The sequence below is a fragment of the Balaenoptera musculus genome, chromosome 10 (genome assembly GCF_009873245.2).
Source record: "Balaenoptera musculus isolate JJ_BM4_2016_0621 chromosome 10, mBalMus1.pri.v3, whole genome shotgun sequence".
NCBI lineage: Eukaryota > Metazoa > Chordata > Mammalia > Artiodactyla > Balaenopteridae > Balaenoptera > Balaenoptera musculus.
In genome coordinates this window covers 38,250,744-38,275,928 of record NC_045794.1, presented here as the reverse complement: position 1 = coordinate 38,275,928, position 25,185 = coordinate 38,250,744, and the positions used below count along the sequence as shown (strand labels likewise).

Here is a 25,185-nt window from a genome sequence, read left to right as displayed (position 1 = left end):
CTGCCCAAAGTAGGGGCAGGATGAATAGGAAAGGGGGGACCCCTTTCTGACCCGACTGCCAGTCTCTGGAGACTCCCCTGCAAGGACTTCTAGACCAGGTCACTGGCACCAGAGACCTGAAATTTCAACTCACTCCCCCAGCCCCACTCCCTCTCTACTCTCTTCCCCATGGACACCTGTGACCCCAGCCTGTTATCCCTTCAAGCTGTTCTTCCTTCTTCCAAATTCCCCGAAACCTGAGTGGATGGGTTTGGTCTGGGGGCCAGATTCATTTTCGGGCTCCCCTCCTTCCCTGAGGGGGTCATTTAAAACTCCACTATCCTTTCTCACAGTGGGATCCCAGCAGATTGGGGTATATGTTCAAAATATAGATTTTCCATTTCATGCCAATAGGACTGAATCTGAATTTGAGGGGGTGGAACTTACAATCTGATAAGCTCCTGGAAGGATTTTCAAAGACACATTAAAATTGATTTTAATCACAGTTAACCCCGCCCCCCCAAGAAAATAATCATCGGTGGAAGAGCAGGGGGCATGGATTGTTAGAGATATGTCTTCCTCTGTCCGGGCAGGCTCAGCAGCAAAGGAAAAGGGACACAGGTGGGGCAAAAAGGGGGTGAGTCCTAGAAAGCCGGGGGCGAGGCGTGTGACTCCTTCGAAAACCCTCGGTGACGTCCTGAGCAGTTACGGCGCCGGCGCCGGGGAGCTGCTGTCCCGGAGCCACTGGCTCTCCGCGGACTCAGAAGCAGGAGTGGGGCGAAGAGGGGGCGCTGGGCCAGCAGCGCGGCGGTGGGAACTGAGGCCCGGGTAGGCGGTGGCTCTCCACACAGAGCCCGCCTAGGACTCTGGAATCCAGAGCTCGGCCTTCACCCGCCGGGGGCGTGGCCTTCTAGCCCCGCTCCTCTGGGATCTCAGCCCCACCTCCGGCGCCCACAGTCCCCGCGCGCCGTCCTTCCTCTCCAGCCTCAGTGTCCCCACCCGCGGCGGGTGTCTGTGTGTGTAGGGCGGGGAGAAGGGGGCGGACGGGGTGTGTGCACAGAAGCGCGGCGGTGGGAGGCTCGGCAGCGGGATTCCCTGCGGAAAAACGGCCCCATCCCTCCCCCGGCCTGTTCGAGACCCTGAACCGAAACAGGAGGCAGGAGGCCCCCGGCCGGCCGGGAAGCGGCCCCAGCCCGGATTTCCCTCCCGGGTGGGGCCGCAATGACTCACCCCCTTCCCCCTTCCCCCGGTTTCCTTGTTTGCATTTCTCCTCCCGGCCACGTGGCGGCCGGTGTAGCGGCCCGCAGCCCCTAGCCCGACACCCCCGCCGCCGCGGCCCCGGCTCGCAATCCAAGGCCGCTCCCGCCCGCCGGGGTTTCTCGGGGCCCGGGCTCCCGCCGGCTCGGCACCCTGGGCTCGGGACTCCGCCCCCCGCCCATGCCCGCCCCCTTCCCTACTGTAAGGCCTGGCGCGTCCTCCCCGCCCTCCCGGTCCGTCCCGGGAAGGGAAGAGGGCGGGCCGCGCAGGGGGTGTGACAGCTCCCGGCCGGACCAGTGCCAGCTGCAGCCTCGGTTCAGCGCCCGGTGCCAGCTGGCTCTTTCGTCTGGGACGGAGGGGAGGCTCGGGGCTCCTTGTCGCTGGGGGTGGGGGAACGCCCCCCCCAAGCCCCCAGCTTTCCCCCCCACCCAAGAGGAGCCTCTCAACCCAGCCTGGCTCGGGCTGCCCTGGCAGCGGGTCCAGCTAGGAATTGGCCTGCTCACTTCGCCTGGGACTTACAACAGGGGCTCGCTGTTGGCGTGGGGAGGGGGGGCGGGGGGGCTCCCGTCACCCCCAGCCTTTTGCTAGAGGCTGCACGGCTGTGCGAGCTTGAGGAGGAACATGAAGGTGGGTAAGGTGGGGTTGGGGGGGGGAGGAGGAGCAGGAGAGGAAGCTGACACGGTCCGGGAGTTGGGGTGGGAGAGAGAGGCTTGGTCAGGGGTGAGGAAGGTGGAGAAACGAATGGTTTGAGCTGAAGCTGCATTTCTGGGGGATCCAGAGTCCATAGTCTCATACCGGGAGTTGGTGGAGATCCCTGCAGGGCCATGGGCGGTGGGGTGGGGCAGAATTCCCCAGAAGACCGGGAAGAAGGACCTGATCTCTGGGGCGCCAGCTGGAGACCCCTAAGTGCGCCAGACCGGCAGGCCCCAGTGAAGGTCTTCCTGTCCCTCCCCCGGCTCCTGGCAGAGATGCAGCACCTCCGCCTGACCAGTCCAGAGGACTCTAAGGAAGTGGTTCTGCCTGGGGCAGTTGTGCCTTGGTCCAGCTGCCCCAGGCCCGGCCTCATGGCTGTCTGCCTTCCTCTTCCCGTCACAGGTGGGCTGGCCAGGTGAAAGCCGCTGGCAGGTGGGCCTGGCCGTGGAGGACAGCTCAGTTCTGGGGGCGCCGCCGGTGGGAGGGCTCCCGGACGTGGTGCCGGAGGGGACGCTGCTCAGCATGGTGCTGAGGAGGATGCATCGGTCCCGAAGCTGCTCCTACCAGCTGCTTCTTGAGCACCAGCGCCCCAGCTGCATCCAGGGGCTTCGCTGGGTGAGTGCCCATCCCCTGCCGGGGCCAGGCACCAGGGCTGGAGGGGGCCCTGATTGGAAGAACGGGCATGCTGCTGGTGGCCCAGCTTGCTCTGGGGGCATGAGGGGGACAGCTGGGGTGGACAGTAGGTCAGGCAGCTTGGCTGCAGCGTGCGGGTGGCTCACACAGCCGCACTGTGTGTGCATGTGGTGCCCAAGTCCCCCCATTCAGGCATGAGGGGAGGGGTAAAGGGATTTGTCATTTAGTTGTCACCTCTGTGTACCTTGAGTTAGGTGCTTGCGTGTTCTCCAGGTGGTGGTGGGAGGCATGTATGAAATACTGGGGGCCAGGTCAAGTGGGGGCGTGAGGTAAGCTTGGTTACTGTGTTTTAAACATCACCGTGACAACATTCTCCTTTAGTGAGGGCTGAACTGCATCGAGTCTGCTTTTGGATCTTGGGGTGAGGTGGTCATGTGAACATTGCTTGGCATCTGGCTTTGAGGGGCTCAGGGGAGAATTCTGAGAAGTTTGGAGGCTCTGAGATGAACGGAGCTCCCTTTGCCGGTGAAGAATCTTTCTGGAGCTGCAAGAATGAAGGAGAGAGAAAGGGTGTGGGGGAAGGATGTGGGGGGGCTGGGGGGGCAGGATAAAGTTTGCAGGATCCAAATCAGCAGAGAAGCTCTCCCCAGCCACCCAGACTTAATAGGTTCTTCACCTGAGATTCGGTGTGTCTATTACTTGTGCCCAGCCCTGGTGGAGGTGAGTGTGGGGAGAGTGCTTGGGCAAAGGGGCGGAGAGAAAGCAGGACTTGGGAGAGCTCCTCTCTTATCAGCAAATCCCTTTGAGTAGAATGACCACCACTTTCTGCCTCCTTCCTCCTACCTCACCCAACCACCATTTATATTTACCAAAATATGAAGCTGGGTTGAGAAAACTGAAGCCCACCAAGGTAATGGGGTCCTCCATGCAATGGGAATCGGGAGGAGAATCTAGGTGTCAGTCCCCAGCTCTCCCCCAACCCCTGCCTCCCTGGGTCTTCCTGACAAGGGGCCTCATGGGCCTGGGTCCTGTTCCAGATGACGCTCTGGAGGGGGCAGGGGAGCTGGGTTCCCTCTGGGCTTCGCTCTCTGCCCCCCTCACCCCCCAGGTCACTGGCAGTAGCTACTGCTTGGAGCCAGTGGGCTGGAACCCTCCCTCCCTCCTTCCCTCTCAGGCTATAATTACTTGTGCATTTCCTGTCCCCTTCCCAGCTTGTAGAGGCAAGGTGGGGAGTGGGGGGAAGGTCAGGTGCCAGGACAATGAGGTCACTGGAGGATCCCCTGGGACCCAAAGTCTGGGAGGGGTTGGAGGAGGCCGCCAGGCTGTCTCCTGGCTCCCCCAGTCCCCCAGAATTGAAGGGCTGGTATGCATGGGGAGGCCGGAAGAGTGAGGGTGAGGGGTTAGTGGAGTAAAAAATGGGGTCAGAGGCACAGAAACAAGGCACCTCCCCTGCCAGGTATGGTATGTGTGGGTGTTGGTGATTAGAGGGAACTTAGATTTTTAGGGCTAGAGGCAGGGCACATCCTCTCCTGAGGACCATCTCTGGGGAGTGGTGGGGTGAGGTGCTTTCAGCCCGTTGCGTCTGTGTTTAAGAGACTCTGGGTACCTGTGAGCTATACCTCTCTCCTCTGGATGATGCCTTTGGCTGAGGAGGGGCTCACCTGAGGGAACAAGTACCCGGCAGGGAGCGTGCACACACAGGGTGAAGGGTGGATGTTGAAAGGAGGTGGGGCCCAGAGTCCCAGGAGGACAGTGCTGGGATTTATTCAGGCCATGCCCCCTTCTTAGAAAATCAAGGGGGAAACCCATCAAACTCCTGAGGTCTGAAGAGAGCACTTTCTGTTCCTACTAGACCAGGACAAGAGAAAATGAAAGCAGGTTACAGCAGGAGGGCCTGAGGTTAGATGCAGAAAGGACTTACCAACCACGGCAAAGCTGATGCTGGAATAGGATGGAAGAACATCTCCTTTGGAAAACATGACGGGGAGATGAGATCTTGTCTTATGTCCGGGAGCCTACAGAGGGACCAATCTGTCTAGAGGCAGGGACAAGATCAGGATGACCTCTGGTGGGTCCTACCAGCTCAGAGAAGCCTGGGATGCTTCTCTTTGAGTGACTGATTTGGGGAAGGTGGCTCTATTCTCTAACTCAGAAAACATGCTTTCATCCAACCTGTCCAAATCATGGTAGTAGCTAATCGTTGTGTAGTATTCCTATCCCAGGCGCTATTATGAGCTTTACTTTGTCACATCAAATAATCTCACAACAGCCCTGTGAGATAGCTACTAATGCCATCATCTCATTCTATAGATGTGAAAGCAGAAGCACAGAGAGGCTAAGTGACAGGTCTAGGGTTACACAGCTGCTAAGGGACAAAGCTGGGTTTTGGTCCTAGACGATCTGGCTGCAGAGTTCAAGCTCGTAGTGTATTTTCTATTGCTGCAGATGGTGACACTGATACCCCAAAACATCACCCTCACTCATGCATCCTTTCCCAGTCCCATCATACACAGCCCTGGCCTGAGACCCTAGCTGTGGCCTAAGGGAACTGGTCTGACGGGTCCCAACACGGCTGTCTGGCTCTGTGCCTGCCCCTCCAGTGCGACTGTGACCCTCAGTGCTGGGGGTGGGGCAGGCCATGGTGCTGCGCCGGGGGAGCTAGCTAGGACCTCCTCTTCCACCCTGAGTCCTTCGTGTCCAGACACGAGAGGAGGCGGTGGGCGAGGGCCTTCACCCCTGCCATACCAGCCGCTGCTTTCCAGCTGAGAACCCTGTAAGCTGACACTCAGGGTTATCAGATCAGGGACAGGGTCAGCGGAAGTACAACATTTCTTGCACTGTGTCCAGATGACAGGTGCCCAGCATGAAATAATAATGTTACATCAAGTTACTTAACACTGACCAAGTAGTTACTACAGAGCAGGCAGGGCTTCGAATGCTTCATGTTATTAACTCATTTGATCCTCAGAATTACCCTGTGGGATAGGTACTATTATCATCAGCCCCACGTGACAGATGAGGAAGCTGAAGCACCGAGAGGTTTATAAGCAGCCCAAGGTCACACAACCAGCTGGTAATGGGGAACCAAGATTTGAACCCGGGTGCCTGGCTCCGGAGCCCACACGCCTGCCTGCTGCTCCGGAATAGCACCTCCACCCTGATCCTAGGAGGTCCTGGTGCACGGGAACATGGCAGGGGGCCAGAGAGACTATGATGAAAAACCTATGGAACTTTGTCTAACCCAGTATTTTCCAAACTTCCTTGCCCATGGAACATTCCTGAGGGCAGGATTCACCTCTATCATCTCTGCTTTCACGGCGCACGGTGGGGTAAGCACAGGGCCGTGGAGGCACCGTGGGATATGGTAGGGCTTGGTGGCTGAGAACATGGGCTTTGGAATCAGAGAGGCACAGTGTGAATTCTGCGGCTCCTATTTACCAGCTTACAGGGCAGGTTATGTAACCTCTGAGCCTCCTTTTCTCTAGCTGTGAAATAGGAGACAAACACCTACTTCAGGGTCAGCGTTGGTAGAGTTATTCAGTAGGATCTTCAATTTCTAAGCAGTTGTGTGGCTCTGGGCAAGTTGCTTCATGTCTCTGGGCTCCTGCTTTCCTCGCAAAATAAGAAGGATGCCTTCAGGTCCCTTCCTCAGCTCTGATGGGCCGGAGCCCCCAGCTTCTGAGCCTCGTGCACATCCCCTGGGGCAGGACAGGAAGTGGTTTAAACAAGGCCTGAGGATCTGAGATCTGAGTCTTGACCAGCCTGACCACATGACCAGGCACCTCCCCTCCTGATGTGCCCTCCGGGGTCACAATAATACCAGGAAGGGAGTGTGTGTGGGAGCCGGGGTTGCGGGCACCGAAGGGACTCGGGGCAGGGACTGGGGCCACCTGGGCACTCTGACATGCACAACAAGTCATTAGCACTCGGTACTGTTTGTTCCAACACGGGGGGGTGGCTGGGTAGAATTCCTGCCCTTCCTCCTTCCTTACTTAGCTCCTCCTCCTCCTCCTCCTCATTTCCTGTCACTAAGTCTCCAGGGCTATGTCTGGCACTAGGATGGGCCCCATGACCTGGTCAGGGATACCTATGGGACACCTAGCGACTTCTGCCCGGCATTGGGCCAGGCACCTACGCACGCCAGACCTCAGGCCTCTGCCTGGCGCACAGTGGGAAGATGCTGGGACCAGGGGAGGGGACTGTGGCCCCAGGCCTGGTCGTACCCTAGCTCCCCAGCCAGGTCCTCTTCAGGCCCTGTGTGCGGATGGGAAAGCAGCAGAGAGAAGCGGGACGGGAGAGGAAACAGGCAGGTGTGGTGGGTGGAGTGAGACCGAGAATGTGAGCACTTCTGGTAGGAACTTGAGTTTATCCGTGGCTGTATGGCTGTGTGTCTGAGTTACAAGGGCACTTCACCTCTAGACTTTTGTTTCTTCCTAAGTCAGGGAGGACAGACAATACCTGCTCTGCCTACTTCCCATCTGATCCTATTCTGTACGAGATCAGCTGAAATCACGGAGGTAGACATTCTTTGTAAACTTCAAGTGCTGCCTTCGGGACGGCTCATAGAGAGTAGGGCATCCTGTCCAGAGGTGTCCACAAATTCCAGTTCTCAGGTGGTAGGAAAAGAGGGGCATGAGACGCTTTCATGGCCGACATCCCAGGGCACGCAGGCCCAGGAGTCCCGGATGCCCAGTTGATGCCAAGGGCAGGGAAACCTCGCTCACCAATGATTTGTACGTAAACCCCGTCTTCCAGAGCTGTCCTGTGTGCTACCAAGACTGACTCACTCTTACAGGGTTAGGGAATAGCAGCCGCAGCATCTCGGAGAGGAAATGGGCTTTCCAGCAGGCAGCCCGCCCTGTGCTTCGCAGATGAGTAATAATAACTAACACGTATATACAACTCTATGTATATGCCGGGCAGTGCTTTAAACATGTGATCTCTATTAACTCACATAATTCTTCCTAAAGCCTGAATTGTTGTTATGAATGTTTTATAGGTTTATAGGCAGGGAGAGGTTAAATCATATATTCAGGGTCACACTGCTAGTAAACAGAGGAGCAGGGATTTGAATCCAGGAGTCGGCTCCAGGGTTTGTATTTTTAACTACCAGTCTGCACCGAGGCCTACAGAGGGCAGGAGTTTCACCCACAGCCCTGTGACTGGGGACTGACCCTGGCTTGGGAGCAGGCCTTGGGACTCCAGGCCTCCCGAGCTGCTCACTTTCTGGCCTCTCCCTGGCCTTCTTATCTCATGTCCTCATGCCCCCCCCCCCAGCTCCACTGTGCCCCTTCCCTACACAGTGCAGTTTACCTGGGAGCCTGGGCACACCTGGGCCCTGAGTAAGCAGAACTGGGATCTCATCTGTGGGGATGCACCGCTGGGGTCAGGAAGGAAGACAAGGGTCTGGTGATAGGGCAGCAGGGCGAGCATGAGGCGGACGCTTGGCACATGGGGCGTGCTCAGTGAGTATTTGTTGAAAGCTAAGTGGACGCCTGGAGTCGGGGACTGGGCAGGGGCTGGGAGTGATGGGGGTGGGCATCTGAGAGCTGGGTTTAAAGGCCTGGCACTAACACTCAAACCCTCCCACTGCCCTCAGACGCCACTCACCAACAGCGAGGAGTCCCTGGATTTCAGCGTGAGCCTCGAGCAGGTACAAGCCACGAGGGGTGGAGCTGGGAGGGGGCAGCACAGCCAGGGGTTCAGGGCCTGAGCCAGCTGTGCCTCTCCCGGCTCCTAGGCCTCCACGGAGCGGGTGCTTAGGGCTGGGAAGCAGCTGCATCGGCATCTCCTGGCCACCTGCCCCAACCTCATCCGAGACCGAAAGTACCACCTCAGACTCCACCGGTGAGTGGTGGCCTCGGCTACCTCCTCGCCCACCCCCTCCAAACCCTCCCCACCCACTGTTTTCTTTCCCTTTCACTCTGTCCAGGCACCTGGGCCCAGCCCTGCTTCTAGACTAGGAAGGTGCCTTTCAGATGGAGCGTCCCTCCCTCTCGCCTCTCCCGTCCTGCCATTTGAGTCTCCTTCCTCTTCCCTGTCCCCTTCCCCTCCCAGGCAATGCTGCTCTGGCCGGGAACTGGTGGATGGGATCTTGGCCCTGGGGCTGGGGGTCCATTCCCGGAGCCAAGCCGTGGGAATCTGCCAGGTGCTGCTGGATGAAGGTGCCCTCTGTCATGGTGAGCCCTAGCCCTGGGTGGGTGCCCGGGGCTGGGCAGTCCTGGGGAGCAGGCCTCCGGTGGGCATTGCAGCGGGGGCCTCATACCCACGTGGCCTCAATTTCCTCTCCTCCCCCACGCCTGGGCCTCTGCCCCCCAGTGAAACACGACTGGGCCTTCCAGGATCGAGATACCCAATTCTACCGTTTCCCCGGGTCGGAGCCAGAGCCTGCAGGCATCCACGAGCTGGAGGAGGAGTTGGCTGAGGCGCTGGCCCTGCTCTCCCAGCGGGGGCCTGATGCCCTGCTCACGGTGGCGCTTCGAAAGCCGTAAGTCGGGCGCCTTGCGTCTCGCGGCCCTGCTCTCGGACTCGGTAGTTTCTGTTTCCCCTCTGAGGGGGGTGGTCCCTTACTTTTTGTGGAGGGAAGGGACCCTGGCTGGACCAGAGGCCTGAGCTCTGGTCTGCATTCCGCCATGGACTTACTGTGTGATCTCGAGCCCTCCTTCCCCCTCTGAACCCGGTCCTTCCTCTGTAACTGAGGCTGTGGGGCACGTGGCCTCCAAAGACCCTGCCCACTCTGCGATGCAGAGAGACGGAGGGCTTTGGAATCCGCCGGCAGGTCTGCGTTCAAACTCCAGTTCCACTGGCTACTGGCTCGGTGACCTTGGGCCTCTCCATGCCAGCTTCCTCTTCTGTCAAAGGATAACAATACCCACGTCATGGGGTCGTCGTTGAGGGTGGAATGAAGTAATGCGTGTAAAGCGCTTGGCCCAGTGGCTGGCACACAGTGTGCTCCCGGTAAAGGCTGGCCCATTACTGATAAATAGCTGCTGCTGGGGCACCGGCTGGCCCAGGCCCGAGCTTGGTGGACGCAGTGGCTCCCCGCTCTTGGCCTTGGGCCCACAGTTCATCACTTCTTCCCCGCCTTCCTGTGCCCACAGCCCCGGGCAGCGCACAGACGAGGAGCTGGACCTCATCTTTGAGGAACTGCTGCACATCAAGGCCGTGGCCCACCTCTCCAACTCGGTCAGCCCCCCGGCCCAGCCCTACCCTCCCCACCCCCAGCCTCCCTTCCCTGTGACCACTGCTGGGCCCGAAGACATTCCCCTCCCCTTCTGCCTGTGGCTGGGAAGCTTCAGTCTAATTTCTTGCCCCCCGGCATCCTTATCTGAAAGTCCTTCTGCCGCTCTTTGCCCAGTTCTTCCCCTTGCTTTGTCTCCTGCTGAATCCCAGGTCACCTGACCTAACTACATCTCTGTCCCCTGAGCACTTGGGGCTTTGGACCTAACCTCCTCACATGGCCCCTCTTCCCCTGAACTCACCTCATTGACCCTCCTCTCCCCGCCCACAGGTGAAGCGGGAATTAGCGGCAGTTCTGCTCTTTGAACCACACAGCAAGGCAGGGACCGTGTGTAAGTCAGACGGGATGGGAAGCTGGGCACCAGGGACCTGGACATGGGCGGAGGCCACAGGGAAGAAGTGGTGGGTCTCTGGGGGCATGTCTGATCTGTGCTTCTCTCAGTGTTCAGCCAGGGGGACAAGGGCACCTCATGGTACATCATCTGGAAGGGATCTGTCAATGTGGTGACCCACGGCAAGGTGAGTCTTCCCTCCCTGCCCAGCCCCCTGGGGTGTAACTGCTCTCTGGTCCTTGACCTCACGGGCAGTGCCTTTAAGAGACCCAAGGCTGCCGATCTCCCAGGTCTCCTCCAGCTTTGGTGGCTCTGTCCGCCGTGGGTCTGTCCCGGCGAGGGCTGGGCGGCTGGGCTGGGCTGTGACTCAGGCCTGGCTGCAGGGCCTGGTGACCACACTGCATGAGGGAGACGACTTTGGGCAGCTGGCTCTGGTGAACGATGCACCCCGGGCAGCTACCATCATCCTGCGAGAAGACAACTGTCATTTTCTTCGCGTGGACAAGCAGGACTTCAACCGTATCATCAAGGTGCCACTGCTGGGGGTGGGGAAGGCAGGGGACATGGCAGGGACACGTCTCTGGAGAAGTGGTGTGGGGCAAAGAGTAAAGACCAGAGAGAGCCTTTAAGGATCAAGGAGAGGTCGAGGGTGGCGAAGCTCGGGGTGATGGCTGCAGGTGGCAGCGTAGCCCTGGGTGTGTGAGGGGGTGCAGAGCATGCTGAGGAGGTTCAGCGAGCCCTGGGGACCCTGGCTCGGGTGGGAGACCAGGGGGGTGGGGTTACAGAGGGTTAGGGGTCTAGGGTGCAAGGGGATGCAGCATAATGGAGAGTGAGATCCATGGAGGGAGCCCTGAGCGGGATGGGGTGGAGGAGGGGCTCAGGCTGGGTGATGGGCAGGGGTGGGAGTGGGGGTAAAAACCAAGGTCATGGGCACTGAATGGAGTGGGAGAAGGGCTGCGGGTCCCTGTGGGAGCCTTGTGGGGTTCAGGGTTTGGAATGGGGGAGGGAGAGGGAGAAGCTCTAGGGTGGGGAAAGGAGTCATGGTGTATGTTGAGCACTGGGTGTTGGCTTGTTCTGCAGGATGTGGAAGCAAAGACCATGAGGCTGGAGGAACATGGCAAAGTGGTGTTGGTGCTGGAGAGAACCTCTCAGGGCACTGGCCCTTCTCGTCCCCCAACCCCAGGCAGGAACCGGTAACATACCCACCGTGCTCCCTCTCCATACCATCTCTCTTGCCCACCTTCTCTCCTTCCATTTCCCAGGCTTTACTCCCTTCCCTGTGTCATACCCCTGCCCTCTGGCCACCTGGGGGTGGAGAGGCTTCCAGGGACTAAGAGGCATCCCCTGAGTTGGTCCCCCCTCCACCCCAAGGTGAGAGAGGGCTGGCAAATAGGGAGGAGTGATATGATTGATTATTGATGTCTGCCCCGGCTGTGGGAAGGGGAGTCGTGGCATAAGTGCTATGGACTGGCTGCTTCTGCTAGGTATATAGTGATGTCTGGCACCCCGGAGAAGATCCTAGAGCTTCTGTTGGAGGCCATGCGTCCTGATTCCAGTGCTCATGACCCAACAGGTAGGGGCAGGAGACACCCTGACTGCTCTCTGACTCATTGGGTGGTCAGCACAGCATGGGAGAGGGCCAGGCACCCTGCCGTCTGACCTCATCGGGTGCTAGTTTGGTCCATTTGGTCAGTTGGCAGGAAGTTTGCGTTCCTGTGTTCTTGGCTTGGGTGGGAGGTGCAGTGACAGGGATTGGGCATCTCTGGTCCCTTGTCCGTGGTGGGATTGGGGAAAGGGATGCTCCAGCTGTGCATATACTTGTGCTCAGTAGACTTGACCGCTGAAGCCCCCCACCTGTCCCCTGTCCCTGCCCTACAGAGACATTCCTCAGCGACTTCCTCCTGACCCACAGTGTCTTCATGCCCACTGCCCAGCTTTGCGCTGCCCTCCTGCACCAATATCCTTCCAGCCCCAGGGGATGAGGATGGTGTGTGGAGTGGGGAGAAGGAATCCCTCGTATCATGACTGTGCCGAACCCTCCAAAGTGCCAGCATCATGCCAGGCCCAGCTTGTGCGTGGGCTCTGGGCATCCTGCCCCTCCCTTGCCCAAGGTGTGGTGGGTGGTCTGGTTGGATGTTGTGGTTCCCTTGACTGGTGCCCACTTTCCACGCGGAGCCCGCGGGAGGCAGTGAGCAGGAGTGCAGCACCTACATCTGCAACAAGAGACAACAGATCCTGCGGCTGGTCAGCCAGTGGGTGGCCCTGTACGGCCCCGTGCTCCACACCGACACTGTGGCCACCAGCTTCCTCCAGGTACCTGGGAGTGAGGCAGGGCTGGACCGGGCTGCCGGGGCGGACATGGAATCTCAGTGAACCTTGGCTCCTCCTAGAAACTGTCAGACCTGGTGAGCAGGGATGCCCGGCTTAGCAACCTGCTGCGGGAGCAGTGGCCAGAGAGGCGGCGACACCACAGGTGATGCTTTGGCTCAAGTTAACTCGTCACCTGCGGGACGGGCAGCGCAGCGGGGATGGAGAGCACCACCTCTGGGGTCAAACACGTGGCTTAAATCCAGGCTGCACCCCTGTAGCTATGCCGCCCTGAGCCCATTACCCTCACCCCCCCACCCCCTAGGGCTTCAGCTCTTGTCTGTAAAACTGGGAGAATACCTACCGCGCATTGCACCTGAAGAGTGCAGCGCAGGGCACGCTGTGCTCACTTGTCTAGTCTTGCTCATTTCAATTAGTGTTCTTACCAGTCCCCTTGCCGCTCACCCTCCCATCACGTGCTCCTCCATGCTCATGCAGCCCACAGTCATTCGTGTGTCATCCTTCTAGCCCCAGCACACCTGCTGTGCTCACTGCCTCCTAATTAGTGCCAAGCACCCTTGGTGCCAGCTCCTGCCGGCCCGCCCGGTCAATTTCCTAGCGTTTACCTCGCCCTCCCAGACCTTCCCGCCCTCCCAGGCATCCCATGGGGTCAGCTGAGGTCCAGGGAGAGCTTCTGTGCAGGCTGCCTGCGCTGACACCGCGTCCCTTTCTCCCTTGAGCTCTCTTTCCCTCCCTTGCTGACCTGGGAAAATCACAGGATCCAGGGGCTGGATTTCAAGTCTTGCCTGTCTCACCAAATCTTTGATCCTCACCAAATCTGCAAACCTCTGAGCCTCTGGTGAGGGCGGGTAGAATCCAGAGCCCGTGTCGTCCTCTCTGCTCTTGTCCCCATGTCATCCTGCCTGCAGTGGGCCCTGCCCGCCAGTCTCACCTCCCTTCTCTCTTGCTCCACAGGTTGGAAAATGGCTGTGGGAACGCATCTCCACAGATGAAGGTGTCTGCCCCGAATGAGGTCCTCTCGCTTCTGCAGGGCCCCAGCTGTCCCCACTCCTCCAGGGACCACCGGGCCCCTCCTTCGGCCCCTACCCAAGGGGCTCTGCGTGGGAAGCCCCCGTCCCCTGTCGGCCCCAGGCACATCCTTGGGTCTGGGATAGGTGTTCATGGAGCTCGGGCTTCATGTGGCGCTGGGGCCAGGCCCTGCAGGGAGACACAGAGGTCTAAGGTCACTGCTCCCCCCGCCCCCACCAAGCCAAGGGGCTTTTATTCCATCTGGGAGGTGATTCATGCTCATGGTTAGAGCCAGTTAGCAGTTCCCACCTGGGAGGTGAGGGGTGGTGCCTGGGAGTAGCCTTGGAAGCCCAGGGGTTCCTGGGGACCAGTGCAGGGAGCCCAGAGGACGGCAGGCTGAGATCCCAGTGCCATTCCCAGCAGTGGGCTAGCGGGGGAAGCAGGAGGAAGAGCCGTGACTGGCGCGAGATTTGAGGAATGGGGTGGAAAGGGCTGGGAAGGTAAGTTGGGGCTGGCTGGGGGGCTCATGCATTGGGAATAACACCCAGATGCCTCACCTGGGCCTGCAGTGCCCAGCTGCTTCTCCCACCTCATCCTGCTCCCCCCTCCTCCTCGCAGGCTCCTTTTCGGCTAAAGGTGAAGCTCAGCCCCTCCTCAGTCTCCTGCCCTTACCTGCTGGCCCCTCTCCCACCGGCTCCCCTCCAAGGTGTCCTCTATGGTTTTCCTCAAAGCATTATCCCAGTGGAATTGTTTTCTTTGTTTGTCTACTTGCTTATTGTCTGTTGGTGTCTGTCATGTCCCACTAGAATGCCCGCGTGAAGGGCCTTGACCTCTGTCTCCCCAGCCTGTGGTTGCCACTCAGTCAGGGAACGGCCGGCGGGCACTGCGCTAGGTGCCGAGGATGCGGTAGGGGGCTGGGGGAGCCACCCTGGCCTCGAGGGGCTGGCAGTGAAGCGAGGGACGGGGCTGCAGAGCAATCTCATGCTGTATAAGGGCAAAGACAGGGGACTCTGGAGACAGGAAGGGGAGGGCTGACTCCGGGTCAGGGTCAGGGAGAAGTGACCGCTGGGGCTGAGAGCAGCAGGGAGTGAGGGTGGAGGGAGAAGAGGCTGCAGGAGGGTGTGAGGGGGGAGGGAGCCCACCTCCTAATGGAGCCTGGAGGAGAGGGGAGAGATGGGCAGGGGCCAGAGCAGGTGGGGCCGCCCCCCCCCTCCGTGGGCCACGGGCCAAAGGGGCCTGGCCTTTGTCCCCAGAGCAGTGTGAGCCATTGAAGGTGTCTGAGCCAAGGATTGACAAGGTCAGATTTGTATACTGAATAGGTCAGCTGAGGAACCTGCGCTTTATCCGGTAGACAATGATGGCCTGGGAGCCGTGATAGGAAGCTTAATCTGGCCCTGGTCAGGCAGATGGGAGTGGGAGAGAGGGAGGCACCCGAGAGGTGAGGCTGGTGGAGAATGCCGTTTTAGTAGATAATGAGTGAGGCAACACACGGGCTGGTGGACCCTGGGGTTGGCCTGGGCTGGGGAGGGGGGCACACGGAGACCCCAGAACTAGATGACGTGCCGTGGGGAAGCGGGGAGTGGGCAGCAGGAGCCATGAGCCCAGGGGAATGGCCGAAGAGTAGCCTGGGAAGTGGGATGAGGGATCCGAGGGGTGTGTTGAGTTTGGGGTGATGGAGCACAGACACGGGAGGATCCAGGAGGCATTTGAGACCAGGGCTTGGAAGAAAATTCAGTGCTCAGTGGTATGGTTTTTAGAGTCTTCCATCTGCGGGGGTGGGGTGGAGTGGGAGGGTGCGTGAGGCTGGGAGGAGCTCGGAGGGGAGCGCAGAGATCTGGAAATCCAGGGAAGAACCATGAACCAAGGTCCGAACCTGATCTGCCACCTTCAGAGCAGGTAGAGAGTCAGTACAAGAGTTGGAAAGAGTGGTCGGTGGGCAGAGGAGCTGTGTGAGGGAGGCCTCTGGACAGCGGGGGCTCCCCAGCAGCCCACTGTGGTGGGGCCGTGGAGGAAGGGTTGTGGGGTGACAGGGCGGCTGACACAGTTGAGTGCTGGTGGACAAGAGCGCGGTGTGTGTGTGTGTGGGGCGCAGGCGACAGGTTAGGATTCCAGCTGGGCCACTTAGCAGCTGTGTTGCTTTGGGTATGTTACTTAACCTCTCTGAGCCTCACTGATCTCATCTATAAAATGGGGATAATAATATTTTGTCCAAGGGCTTTTGTGACTATTTAGATACTTAAAATATGTCTGTACTTAGCCTGGCATGTAGCAAATAGCAAATGGTAGCTGAAGGAGGAAAAGACCGAGATCAACAGCTGAGGTGTGTTCGTATTAGAGCAATTCTGGACCCATCTGGTAGAGGGGGTAACACACATGTAGAGGGGCACAGACTTTGCTCTGTCTCCTCCAGGAGCCTCAGTCCCCAGCGCCTTACCTGGCCCAGATTCATGGGACAAGCAGAGCCCGAGGGTGGTGTGCGTGCCCCGCAGGTCCCCTGCTCCTGGTGACAGAGGCCCCTCCCCATCCCGGCATGCTCTCCTGTGTCCTCCCGGCCTTACTTTCTCTCCCTCTCAGGCGCGGAACATGCCTGTTTGGCTCCCCAGCCAGGATGAACCTCTCCCCAGCAGCAACTGTGCCATCCGAGTCGGGGACAAAGGTTGGTGGTCTGTCCGAGCCAGTCAGTGCATAGCTCGAACCCTACTGTCATCACCCTTGACCTTGGGGTGCCTGGCCGAGGGTGGCATGCCGTGCTCCTTGGGGTCTCTGTTCCAGGCTCCCCCTCTCCTTAGCTCAGGGCCTCCCACCCACCCAGGCTACTCCGTAGCACCCTTGCCCGCCTCCTCGGGACCCTCCCTCCGCTGCAGTTGCTGCCCTCTCCCTTCTGGGGTGGGGAGACCAAGCAGCCCCCCCCCCCCACAGCTCAGCCAGCCTTCCTCTCCAGTCCCCTATGACATCTGCCGGCCGGACCACTCTGTGCTGACCCTGCAGTTGCCTGTGACGGCCTCAGTGAGAGAGGTGATGGCGGCGCTGGCCCAGGAGGACGGCTGGACTAAGGGGCAGGTGCTGGTGAAGGTGAACTCTGCGGGCGGTGAGTTGTGTCTCTGGGTAGGGTGGCCCCAAGGGAGTGGACCCCCTCAGAGCCGTGCCCATCCCCCGAATTAAGATTATCATCATCTTTATTATCTTTATCATGTTAATGATGGTTAGCATTTATTGGGAGGTTTATTACATCTCTTCAAAGTGCTTTGCATGTGGTGCTGAAGAGCGTGAACTCTGGAACCTGCTGCCTGCATTTGACTTCTGCCCTTTGGCTCCCTCCTCTCTGTCCCTGGGCAGGATGCTTAATCTCTCTGTGCTCTGTTTCATCATCTGTAAAATGGGGATGAAAAGAGTGCCTGCTTCATAGGGGAATTGTGAGGATAAATGAGCTAATCTATAAAAGTGTTTAGAATGGTGTCTGACCCATAGTCAGCACTACATTATTATCTGTTATTACATAGCTACTGCTACATCATTATCATGCTTACATATTTATTTAATCCTAATAACAATCTTATGAGACAGGTATTTTGATCCTATTTTCAGACAAGGAAACTTAAGCTCAAAGGGGTTCAGTGATTTTCACACAGTGAGAGCGTCAACAGCCTTTGAATTCGGGTAGTTGCTCATTTAGTCTGTAGTCATCTTTGACGGTCAGCTGTGGGCCAGCAGTGTGTTAGGAGGTAGAGGTACCATGGCAGGTAAGACAGAGCAGCTTGATGGTTAAGAGCCTAGACTGTGGACTCCCAGATCTGAGCTGGAATCCCAGACCCACTGCTTACTAGCTGTGTGATCCTGGGCAAGTTGTTTAACCTCTGTGAACTTCGGTTTCCTCGTCTGTCGAATGAGCGCTGTAACTGTACCTATCCCATCGGACTGCTGTGGCTATTAAATAAGCTACTGTGCTTAAAGCTGTTAGCACGGGACCCAGCATAAAGTTGGTGCTCGGAATACGGCAACATGAGGATTATTAAGACCTGCCTTCGGAGAACTTGGGACATTAAAACCCACTGTTGTCCATGAAGGACACAGCCCAGGTCTGACAGCTGGAGCCCAGGTTAGGCAGCTGGGTATCCAGAGAACAATGGCAAGGAATGGCAGGGAGACTGGCAAAGCCTCCTTCCTTCAGGAAGTGGGGAGAGAGGATGAGGTCACCTGTGCCTATGTGCTGCTCTGGGAAGCACTGCCCTCTGGTGGCTACCTGGAAAGTTGCAGTTGTCCTAAGCCAGTGTTTATTGAGACCCTACGTGCCTGTGCTCTGTTCAGAGCACTGATCCTTTTGATTGACACCGATGTCAGTAATCAATATTTTATTACAAACTCCATAATATGTGTATATTTCCTTGTAAGTCACATACATATATTCCTACCCTAATGTTACGTGATCATAACACAACACACAAAATAGAAATGCAAAACAGGTGAGAAAAATCAATAAAGTGAAAGAGCTAATGTTTTTTCCTGGACACGCGGATGGTCTTGCGTACCTTACTTTGGAGGCTGATGGTCTAGGGACTGGAGACTCAAACATGACTAAAAACACGGTCTCAGTCCACAAGAGCTGATGAAAATCCGCACAAAGATTTCTGCAGGGCATTTCCCTATTTTCAAAGGGCCTATATATGTATCATATATTTATAGCCACTATTTATATTTATATCAATGATTTCATTTGACTTGTGAGTAGTCAGGGCAAATCTTAGTGCCTCCATTTGACAAAGGAGGAAGCTGAGGCTCACTGAGGCTCCAGCGTTGCCCAGCGTCAGCCTGTCTCACTGAGACTCCCCTTTCATCACCCTTGGGCCGTGCTGCCCTGTGTGTGTGGATGCGTGGGCGTGCGCACCTGTGTATTTAGCACACCTGCCCAGGACTCCAACCCTGCTACTGGGAGAAGAGACCTTCCAGCCTCCTAAATGGGGCCTCCACCCTGCCTCCGGTTGTTTGCTGGCCTCCCTCTCTGTCCCCACCCAGCACAGCCTCTGCTCTCTTTGCAGATGCCGTTGGCCTGCAGCCAGATGCCCGTGGTGTGGCCACATCCCTGGGGCTCAACGAGCGGCTCTTTGTTGTCAGCCCTCAGGAAGTGCACAAGCTGGTAGGGACAGGCAGGGCGCCAGGGCCTGGGGAGGAGCTGAGTTTTGGGGGTGGTAGGAGTGGGTGCTAGGAGAGGGTCACACGAAGAAGACGGGGAGGGCTGGCTCTGGCTGCTGCTGGGCCTTAAGCAAGAAGAGGAAGGAGTTGGCCTCAGCCAACGGGGAAAGTCCCCAGGTTGGGGGAGGGGAGAACTGGTTGGGAGCTCTCAAGGGGGAAGAGGGAGACCTGCCCCATCAGGGCTTCCCCAGAGAACAGGCACCCTACAAGGAGGGGTCCCAGCATTGGGGAGCTGTCTGGGACATGCCTCCTTGGGAAGCCCCTCCATCAGATGCCCCTCCAGCCCCTGCCCTCCCTGGCATTCCTCCCACCCTGGGCACAGAGGCTCCTCCCACCCTGCACCTTTCCCCTGGATTCCCCAAGCAGCCCCCCTGAGCACTCTCCCACCTGCAGACCCCACACCCCGAGCAGCTGGGGCCCACCGTGGGCTCTGCAGAGGGGCTGGACCTGGTGAGCACCAAGGACCTGGCGGGCCAGCTGACGGACCACGACTGGAGCCTCTTCAACAGTATCCACCAGGTACAGGGGCAGAGCAGAGGGGAGGGGGCCGGCGATGTGGGCTCCCCACCTGCCATGCGCTGACCTCTCATGCTGCCCCCGCCCAGGTGGAGCTGATCCACTACGTGCTGGGCCCCCAGCCCCTGCGGGACGTCACCACCGCCAACCTGGAGCGCTTCATGCGCCGCTTCAATGAGCTGCAGTACTGGGTGGCCACAGAGCTGTGTCTGTGCCCTGTGCCCGGCCTGCGGGCCCAGCTGCTCAGGAAGTTCATCAAGCTGGCCGCCCAGTGAGTGCCTGTGGGCTGGGTGGGCTGGGTGGTGGAGTCCTGAGGCTGCCTTTACTTAAATGCCCGATCCATGGTCAGGGTGTTACCAAATCTGCCACCCCCACGCTTCCCTGGGTCCCCTGGAGCCTCTGCCTCCCCACCCCGTCCGGCCCCAGTGCCCGCAGGGGCAGCGCTGGCCTGGCCTGGCGCTGGGCCCCAGGCCGGCTGTGGTATGGGTGCAGGGCTTTGCACGTGGCTGAGGGTCTCTTGGTCTTCTGTTCACAGCCTCAAGGAGCAAAAGAATCTCAATTCCTTCTTTGCCATCATGTTTGGCCTCAGCAACTCGGCCATCAGCCGCCTGGCCCAGACCTGGGAGGTGGGTTCCATCTGCCGAGGCAGGCCAGGGCCTTCCCACCCCGGTCCTGAGTCAGGCCCCTGCCCATTCTGGGGGTCCTTTTTGGGGATGGTGCTCCCACCCCAGAGCAGTGACAGCCCCGCCTGCCTCTCCTTCACAGAGGCTGCCCCACAAAGTCCGGAAGCTCTACTCGGCCCTCGAGAGGCTGCTGGTGAGTGCTGGGCCCCGGCTCCTCCCTCCAGAAACCCCGATTCTTGGCTCCCTTGCAGCCTCTCTGCCTGTCCTTGTCTACTTCTCTGGTTTCCAGCCCTTTGGCCTGTGAGTTTGGGGTGCTGGCTGAGGAACAGGTGTTTAGCATGATGGGGGGCTCTGCATAGTGTGCTATATCCCTCAGTATGTGTGTTGGGGGGATGGCATTTGCTGTGGCTATGAGGTCCTGCATGAGGGCAGTGTCTGGCCCTGGGGTCTGAGGTGCCAGGGGACCACTGGGGGATGCCGGTTTCCAGCTGACCCGCCTCAGGACTCAGGAAGCAGGTCCTGACCCCAGCTCCCACGGTGTTCTGGGGCCTGTCAATGGCCCCTCAGGAGACTCAAGGAGCCCATGTGCCAGCCTAGGCCAAAAGATGAGGAAGGAATTGAGGAGCTGAGCCCTCCACTGCCAGGAACTGTTAGGGGGGCCGGTTTGAAAGGTTTGACAGTATTCAGGGGAGAGCTAGTGCAGGGTGCTTTCATCAGCAAGGCTCTAAGACGCTTGAGGAAAAAATTCTCCTGGGGCTCAAGAGGTTCAAAGGAATTTACCCACTAGAGAGAGGGAGAGGGAGAAACAGGGACAGAAAAGAGAGTTTTCCATGAAACCTCAGGGCCCCTGTGATAATGGCCATGACGTGTCCTTGGGGTTTAATCAGAGGCCAGGAAGCCACATCATGCAGACTGGCAGTCACAGCTCCAGGCCCCCTCCCGCCTCCGCAGAGCCTGCCTTGGTGAGATCTGGGGCCGAGAGGAAGCTGAGCTCCAAGGGGAGGGGTGCACAGCCTCTCCTTGGGACAGTGGGCATTTGGTTGCGCTGTGGCACGTGGTGGGTTATGGTGTATGGGACCTTCCCTCTCTCACTGTGGCTTCTTCCCTCTCAGGACCCCTCATGGAATCACCGTGTGTACCGTCTGGCCCTCACCAAGCTCTCCCCTCCCCTCATCCCCTTCATGCCCCTTCTTCTCAAAGGTAAGAGGACCAATATCCACCTCCCTGTCTTCATCCCATCCATTCCTGCCCCTGTGTGTCCATCCGACCTGCTGAGTGATTCCAGTGTGCTGATGCCCTGGGGGACACAAAGAGGAACTAGGAGTTCACAGGGTAGAAGCAGAGTTAAGACGTGCAGACATTAGATGGCCGATGATACGAGGCCTAAGAGATACAAGGAAATCGCTCCAGGAGGTTAGTGGGGAGGAAGAGGGCCATGTGGGGGACGGACAGGCCCGAGCCTCCTTGTTACTGACCCCTCACCTTTCCTTGGCTGCTGGAAGGGGAAGGAGTTTGGGGGCCTATGAGCAAAGCCCATCTCTTTGCAGACATGACCTTCATCCATGAGGGAAATCACACACTGGTAGAGAATCTCATCAACTTTGAGAAGATGGTGAGTCCGAGGAGGGTGGGTGCCTGACACTGGAATGGGTTGCAGGCTATGACGATGGCCTTGGAAGGGGTCAGGGATGGGGTGAGAGATGGTCTAAAGTTGTTCTCAATAATATAAATATGAATTCTTCCTTTAAAATAGCCATTACTCCATTGCATGCCCTCGTGAGGGTCTGGTCTCCACTGGGGAGTGCTGGGGTGACAGCCTCAGCTATCTCGCCCTTCAACCAGAGCCCCCTCCCATCTAAGCCCTCCCTCACCTCTGTTCTTCCCAACGCCTGGTCCCCGCTGGGTCTCTGGGTGAGCTGGGGCACAGCAGACAGGACCCCGTCTCCTACAGCCACTAGTTCCTACGAGCACTTCAGCTGTCCCCCAGGCCACACCAGGGTCCCGTTCCTCACACCGGGTCTCATGTCCCTGCTTGGCCCGCAGAGAATGATGGCCAGAGCTGCGAGGATGCTGCACCACTGCAGAAGCCACAGCAGCGGTGAGAGGGCGGGTTCCCCGGGTGGGTGCCCCTGAGCGATGTCCCCTTCAAGGCACCGGCTTGGTCCTGTCTCGCTGACTCCCCCCCTCTCACCCGCCAGTGCCTCTGTCACCGCTTAGAAGCCGAGTCTCCCACCTGCACGAGGACAGCCAGGCGACCAGGATTTCCATGTGTAAGTGCGGGCAGGGGTGGGTGTTGACAAGTTGGCCATGGCTGGCATTTACAGGCATGTGCATACATGATGCTGATAACGCTTCACGACACCTCTATGAGGCAGGTAGAATGCTATCCTAACTTAAAGATGTGCGAACAGGCTGGAGCCTTGAAGAAACCTGTGGAAGCCACAGAGTTAGATAGAGCTGGGACCCAGGGACTCTTACTCCAGATCTGCGTTCTTGTAATTGGCCTTCCGTTGCATGAAATGGGATTAATTGTAATCCACAGTTCATACCACACTGTCATCATTATTTTAATTTATGTATGTATATTCTGATGATACGATGGGCACCTCTGGACCCAAGCCAAATATGAGCACGTTGACAATAACTTCCATCTCCCTAGTGGTGTTCCTCTCTCCCGTCCTCTTGCCCCTCCCGCCCAGGGAAGCCACTCTTCTGAATTTTGAGTTACTCATTTTCTTGTTTTTTAAAATAGCTTTACTATATATATGTATGATAAAATATATATACACACGCACATACATATACATCTTTTAAATGCCTCATATATATATGACAACAAAATATTCTTTAGTTTTAGTTGTTTTTGAACTTAGTAAAAGGGGTATTAAACTGTATGCAATTTGGGGGGCCTGTTTTCTCCAGCCTGTGCCCTTGACCACCATGCTATTCTGCCCCAGCAGGGGGGCGGGGTGTCTTCTAGATTGGCCGTGGGAAGTGGCAGGCTCGGTGGCGGAGGGCAGGGAGGCTGATTCGCTTCTTGAAGGAGGAGGGGTGGGCTCTACAAAGTGCGCGGTGCACCCCCCCGACCACCGCTCCCCCCCTCTCCCCCCACTTAGGCTCGGAGCAGTCCCTGAGCACCCGGAGTCCAGCCAGCACCTGGGCTTACGTCCAGCAGCTGAAGGTCATCGACAACCAGCGGGAACTGTCCCGCCTCTCCCGGGAGCTGGAGCCGTGAGGAGGGGCTGGGCTGCAGCGGGCACTGGCCGCCAGGAGAGCCAGGGCGAGCCGGGCCAGGAGGCCCACGGGCTGGCCGCGCCGGGCAGGGGCTCTCCGCGGACTGAACTTGAGGCCCTGGAGTGGGCGGCACGGAGGCAGCCGTCCCCTTGATGACTGGCGGCCAAGGAGGACCTCGGAATGGAATGAGCCGGGGCCCAAGGCCAAGGAATGGGGGACAGAGAGGCCCTGGAGTGGGTGGGAGAGCGGAGCGCAGCCTCTGTGTGTTCAATAGAGAGCTCTCCACACCGGGTCTTTTCCAGATTCCATGCCTCTCGGCTTTGTTGTCCGGCCATCGCCAGGCCCCTGGGGTGTGTTTCCGCAGTGGACCGAGCGTCTGTCTGTGTGTGGCATGTGTGTGGCAGGGGCAGGCCCGCTGCCCGGGGAGGCGGGGAGGCGGGGAGGCAGGGAAGGGTGGGGGCCGCGCTGCTTTTCTTTCCACAGGCCTGTGCGATAAACAGCTGGGTGTGGTCGGGGCTGTTTGTCCGGGAGTGGTGGTCCCTGAGGAGCCTTATTGTTACCCTAAGCGGACAGAGAGGCTGTGTTCTCTGTCCAGCCCCGGGGGGTGTGGCAGGGAGGGCCGAGCCCTGCCCCCTGCCCGGGATGGTCTCTGGGACCCTGCAGGGCTCCAAGGCTGACTGCGTCCGGACCCCAGCCCCTTGGTCACGGGAGCGGCAGGAGCCTGGAGCCCTGCACGGGGCTGGCCCGAGTGGCCCTCAGCTGTCCACAGTGGTCTGAGAGGTCGCTCCTCCTCCCTCCCCTCCCCTCCCCTCCCCTCCCCACTCCGCTTCCTGCCCCTCTGCCTGCAGCCCGCTGGGCGGTGCTCCAGAGGCGGCAGTGGTGGAGAGGCTGAGGCAGAGGCTTCTGAGCGGAGCCCATCCCTTGCTGAGGCCTAAGGGCATCCAGGAGTCAGATTTCCCGTCAGTGAGGAGAGTGGTCCCAGCAAGCCCTGTCAGCTTGGAGGCCCCTCTCCCCTGCCTCTGCGGCACGTCCCCTGGGGACCAGCTGCCGTGAGGACCCTCCTGCCCCGGGAACTCACGTGAGGGAGCCCCAGGTGGGGCTGCCCTCCTCTCTGCTCCCTGTGGCTCTGAGCCTGGCCAGGGGAGGTGCGCTGTCTGACCCCGAGAGGGACCTCTGGGCCTTGGGGATGAGCCGGAGTAGGTTCTGAGCAGCAGGGCCCTGGGGCATGTGGAGGGAGTGGGCCCATACCTGGGAGGAGGAGGCAGCTGGTACAGCTGCCCGGGCTCAGGCTGGACACACCCTCACCTCCCCTCGCCCCCGCACTGCCAAACCTCTCATCCCTGTGGTCATGGACACGCACTGCTTCCAGAAAGGGCCAAGAGCCCTTGGCAGGAGGCAGCCCAACTGGGATTATGCCTCGGGTTTCTAAGTGCATCTGAGCAAGTCAATGAACAGTTCTCCGCCTCCATTTCTCCATCTGTAAGATGGGTGTGATACGATGATCTCAGGTCAGCTCTTAGTGGCAAACAAAGCTGCCTCTGCAGCTGAGGTGACAGCTGAGGGCTGTCCTGTGTCCTCTGCCTGCTGGGGCAACATCACCTCAGAGGAAATGGGGAGCCCACTCCCTCAGGAACAGCCTGGGGTGGAGCAGACGGCAAGGTAACCAAGCCCAGTGCCCTTGCCCATGGGTAGAGATGGAGGACCCTGGGGCACAGAAGCTTCCAGAGCTGAGCAGTCATGACATGAGGTGCAGGCCTGGTGAATCAGGACTCCCAGGCCCTTTCCTCTCTCCTAAACCCATTGTCTGTCAACGTTTCAGCAAAGGCCAGACCGGCCAGCCAGGCGCCCTTCTCCATCCTTTTAGACCCAGGGTGAGACCAGCCCTGTGATGAAGAGTGGGAGCCAAGCGTGGTGGGGCTGGTGTCCTCCATCAGCGTTTCTCTTTTTCTTCCCTGTGGTCCCACCCGTGTCTCCAAGGAGCTTTGGCGGTGCAGGAATCTCCCTTCCACTTTGACCCCCTGGCCACCTCCAGCTGCCTTAGTCTCTGGGGCCGGACACCCTTTGAGCCTGTAGGGAGAGGCCTTACCAGGAAAACAGTGCCCAGGGCAGGCAGGAGACACAGACCGGGAGCCGAAGTCCCCAGTGATGGGCTGGGT

At 58.7% G+C, this 25,185-nt stretch overlaps 1 protein-coding gene across 9 annotated transcripts; it reads left to right on the top strand.

Annotated features, from left to right (window-relative positions):
- Positions 1-1,496: 1,496 nt before the first annotated feature.
- On the top strand, positions 1,497-23,331 carry RAPGEF3 (Rap guanine nucleotide exchange factor 3). Of its 9 annotated transcripts, none has more exons than XM_036866212.1 (28): positions 1,497-1,863; positions 2,332-2,544; positions 8,162-8,215; positions 8,303-8,409; positions 8,620-8,741; positions 8,881-9,049; positions 9,663-9,747; positions 10,073-10,133; positions 10,244-10,320; positions 10,517-10,663; positions 11,214-11,326; positions 11,618-11,706; positions 12,012-12,090; positions 12,296-12,446; positions 12,524-12,606; positions 13,416-13,473; positions 16,044-16,125; positions 16,411-16,557; positions 18,503-18,600; positions 19,050-19,175; positions 19,262-19,443; positions 19,708-19,798; positions 19,938-19,988; positions 20,908-20,995; positions 21,343-21,407; positions 21,839-21,914; positions 21,994-22,065; positions 22,912-23,330. In XM_036866212.1, the coding sequence occupies exons 1-28, from the start codon at positions 1,858-1,860 to the stop codon at positions 23,028-23,030; spliced, it is 2,811 nt and encodes a 936-aa protein (XP_036722107.1). In that variant the 5' UTR covers positions 1,497-1,857; the 3' UTR covers positions 23,031-23,330. The 9 variants fall into 9 exon arrangements, with proteins under 9 accessions (XP_036722107.1, XP_036722109.1, XP_036722106.1 ...); XM_036866214.1 differs by having other exon boundaries at positions 1,596-1,863; positions 13,416-13,455; positions 21,839-21,893; positions 22,912-23,331; XM_036866206.1 differs by lacking the exon at positions 1,497-1,863 and adding an exon at positions 2,022-2,171.
- The last annotated feature ends 1,854 nt before the right edge of the window (positions 23,332-25,185 follow it).

What these genes read in the sequence shown, in the direction of transcription:
- RAPGEF3 (XM_036866206.1), top strand. Translation starts at nt 2,061, where the DNA reads ATGGGCGGTGGGGTGGGGCAGAATTCCCCAGAAGACCGGGAAGAAGGA. An exon ending in ATGTGGTGACCCACGGCAAG is followed by an intron (nt 10,321 to 10,516) that starts GTGAGTCTTCCC and finishes GCCTGGCTGCAG; the next exon opens with GGCCTGGTGACCACACTGCA. An exon ending in AGGTGTCTGCCCCGAATGAG is followed by an intron (nt 13,474 to 16,043) that starts GTCCTCTCGCTT and finishes TCTCCCTCTCAG; the next exon opens with GCGCGGAACATGCCTGTTTG.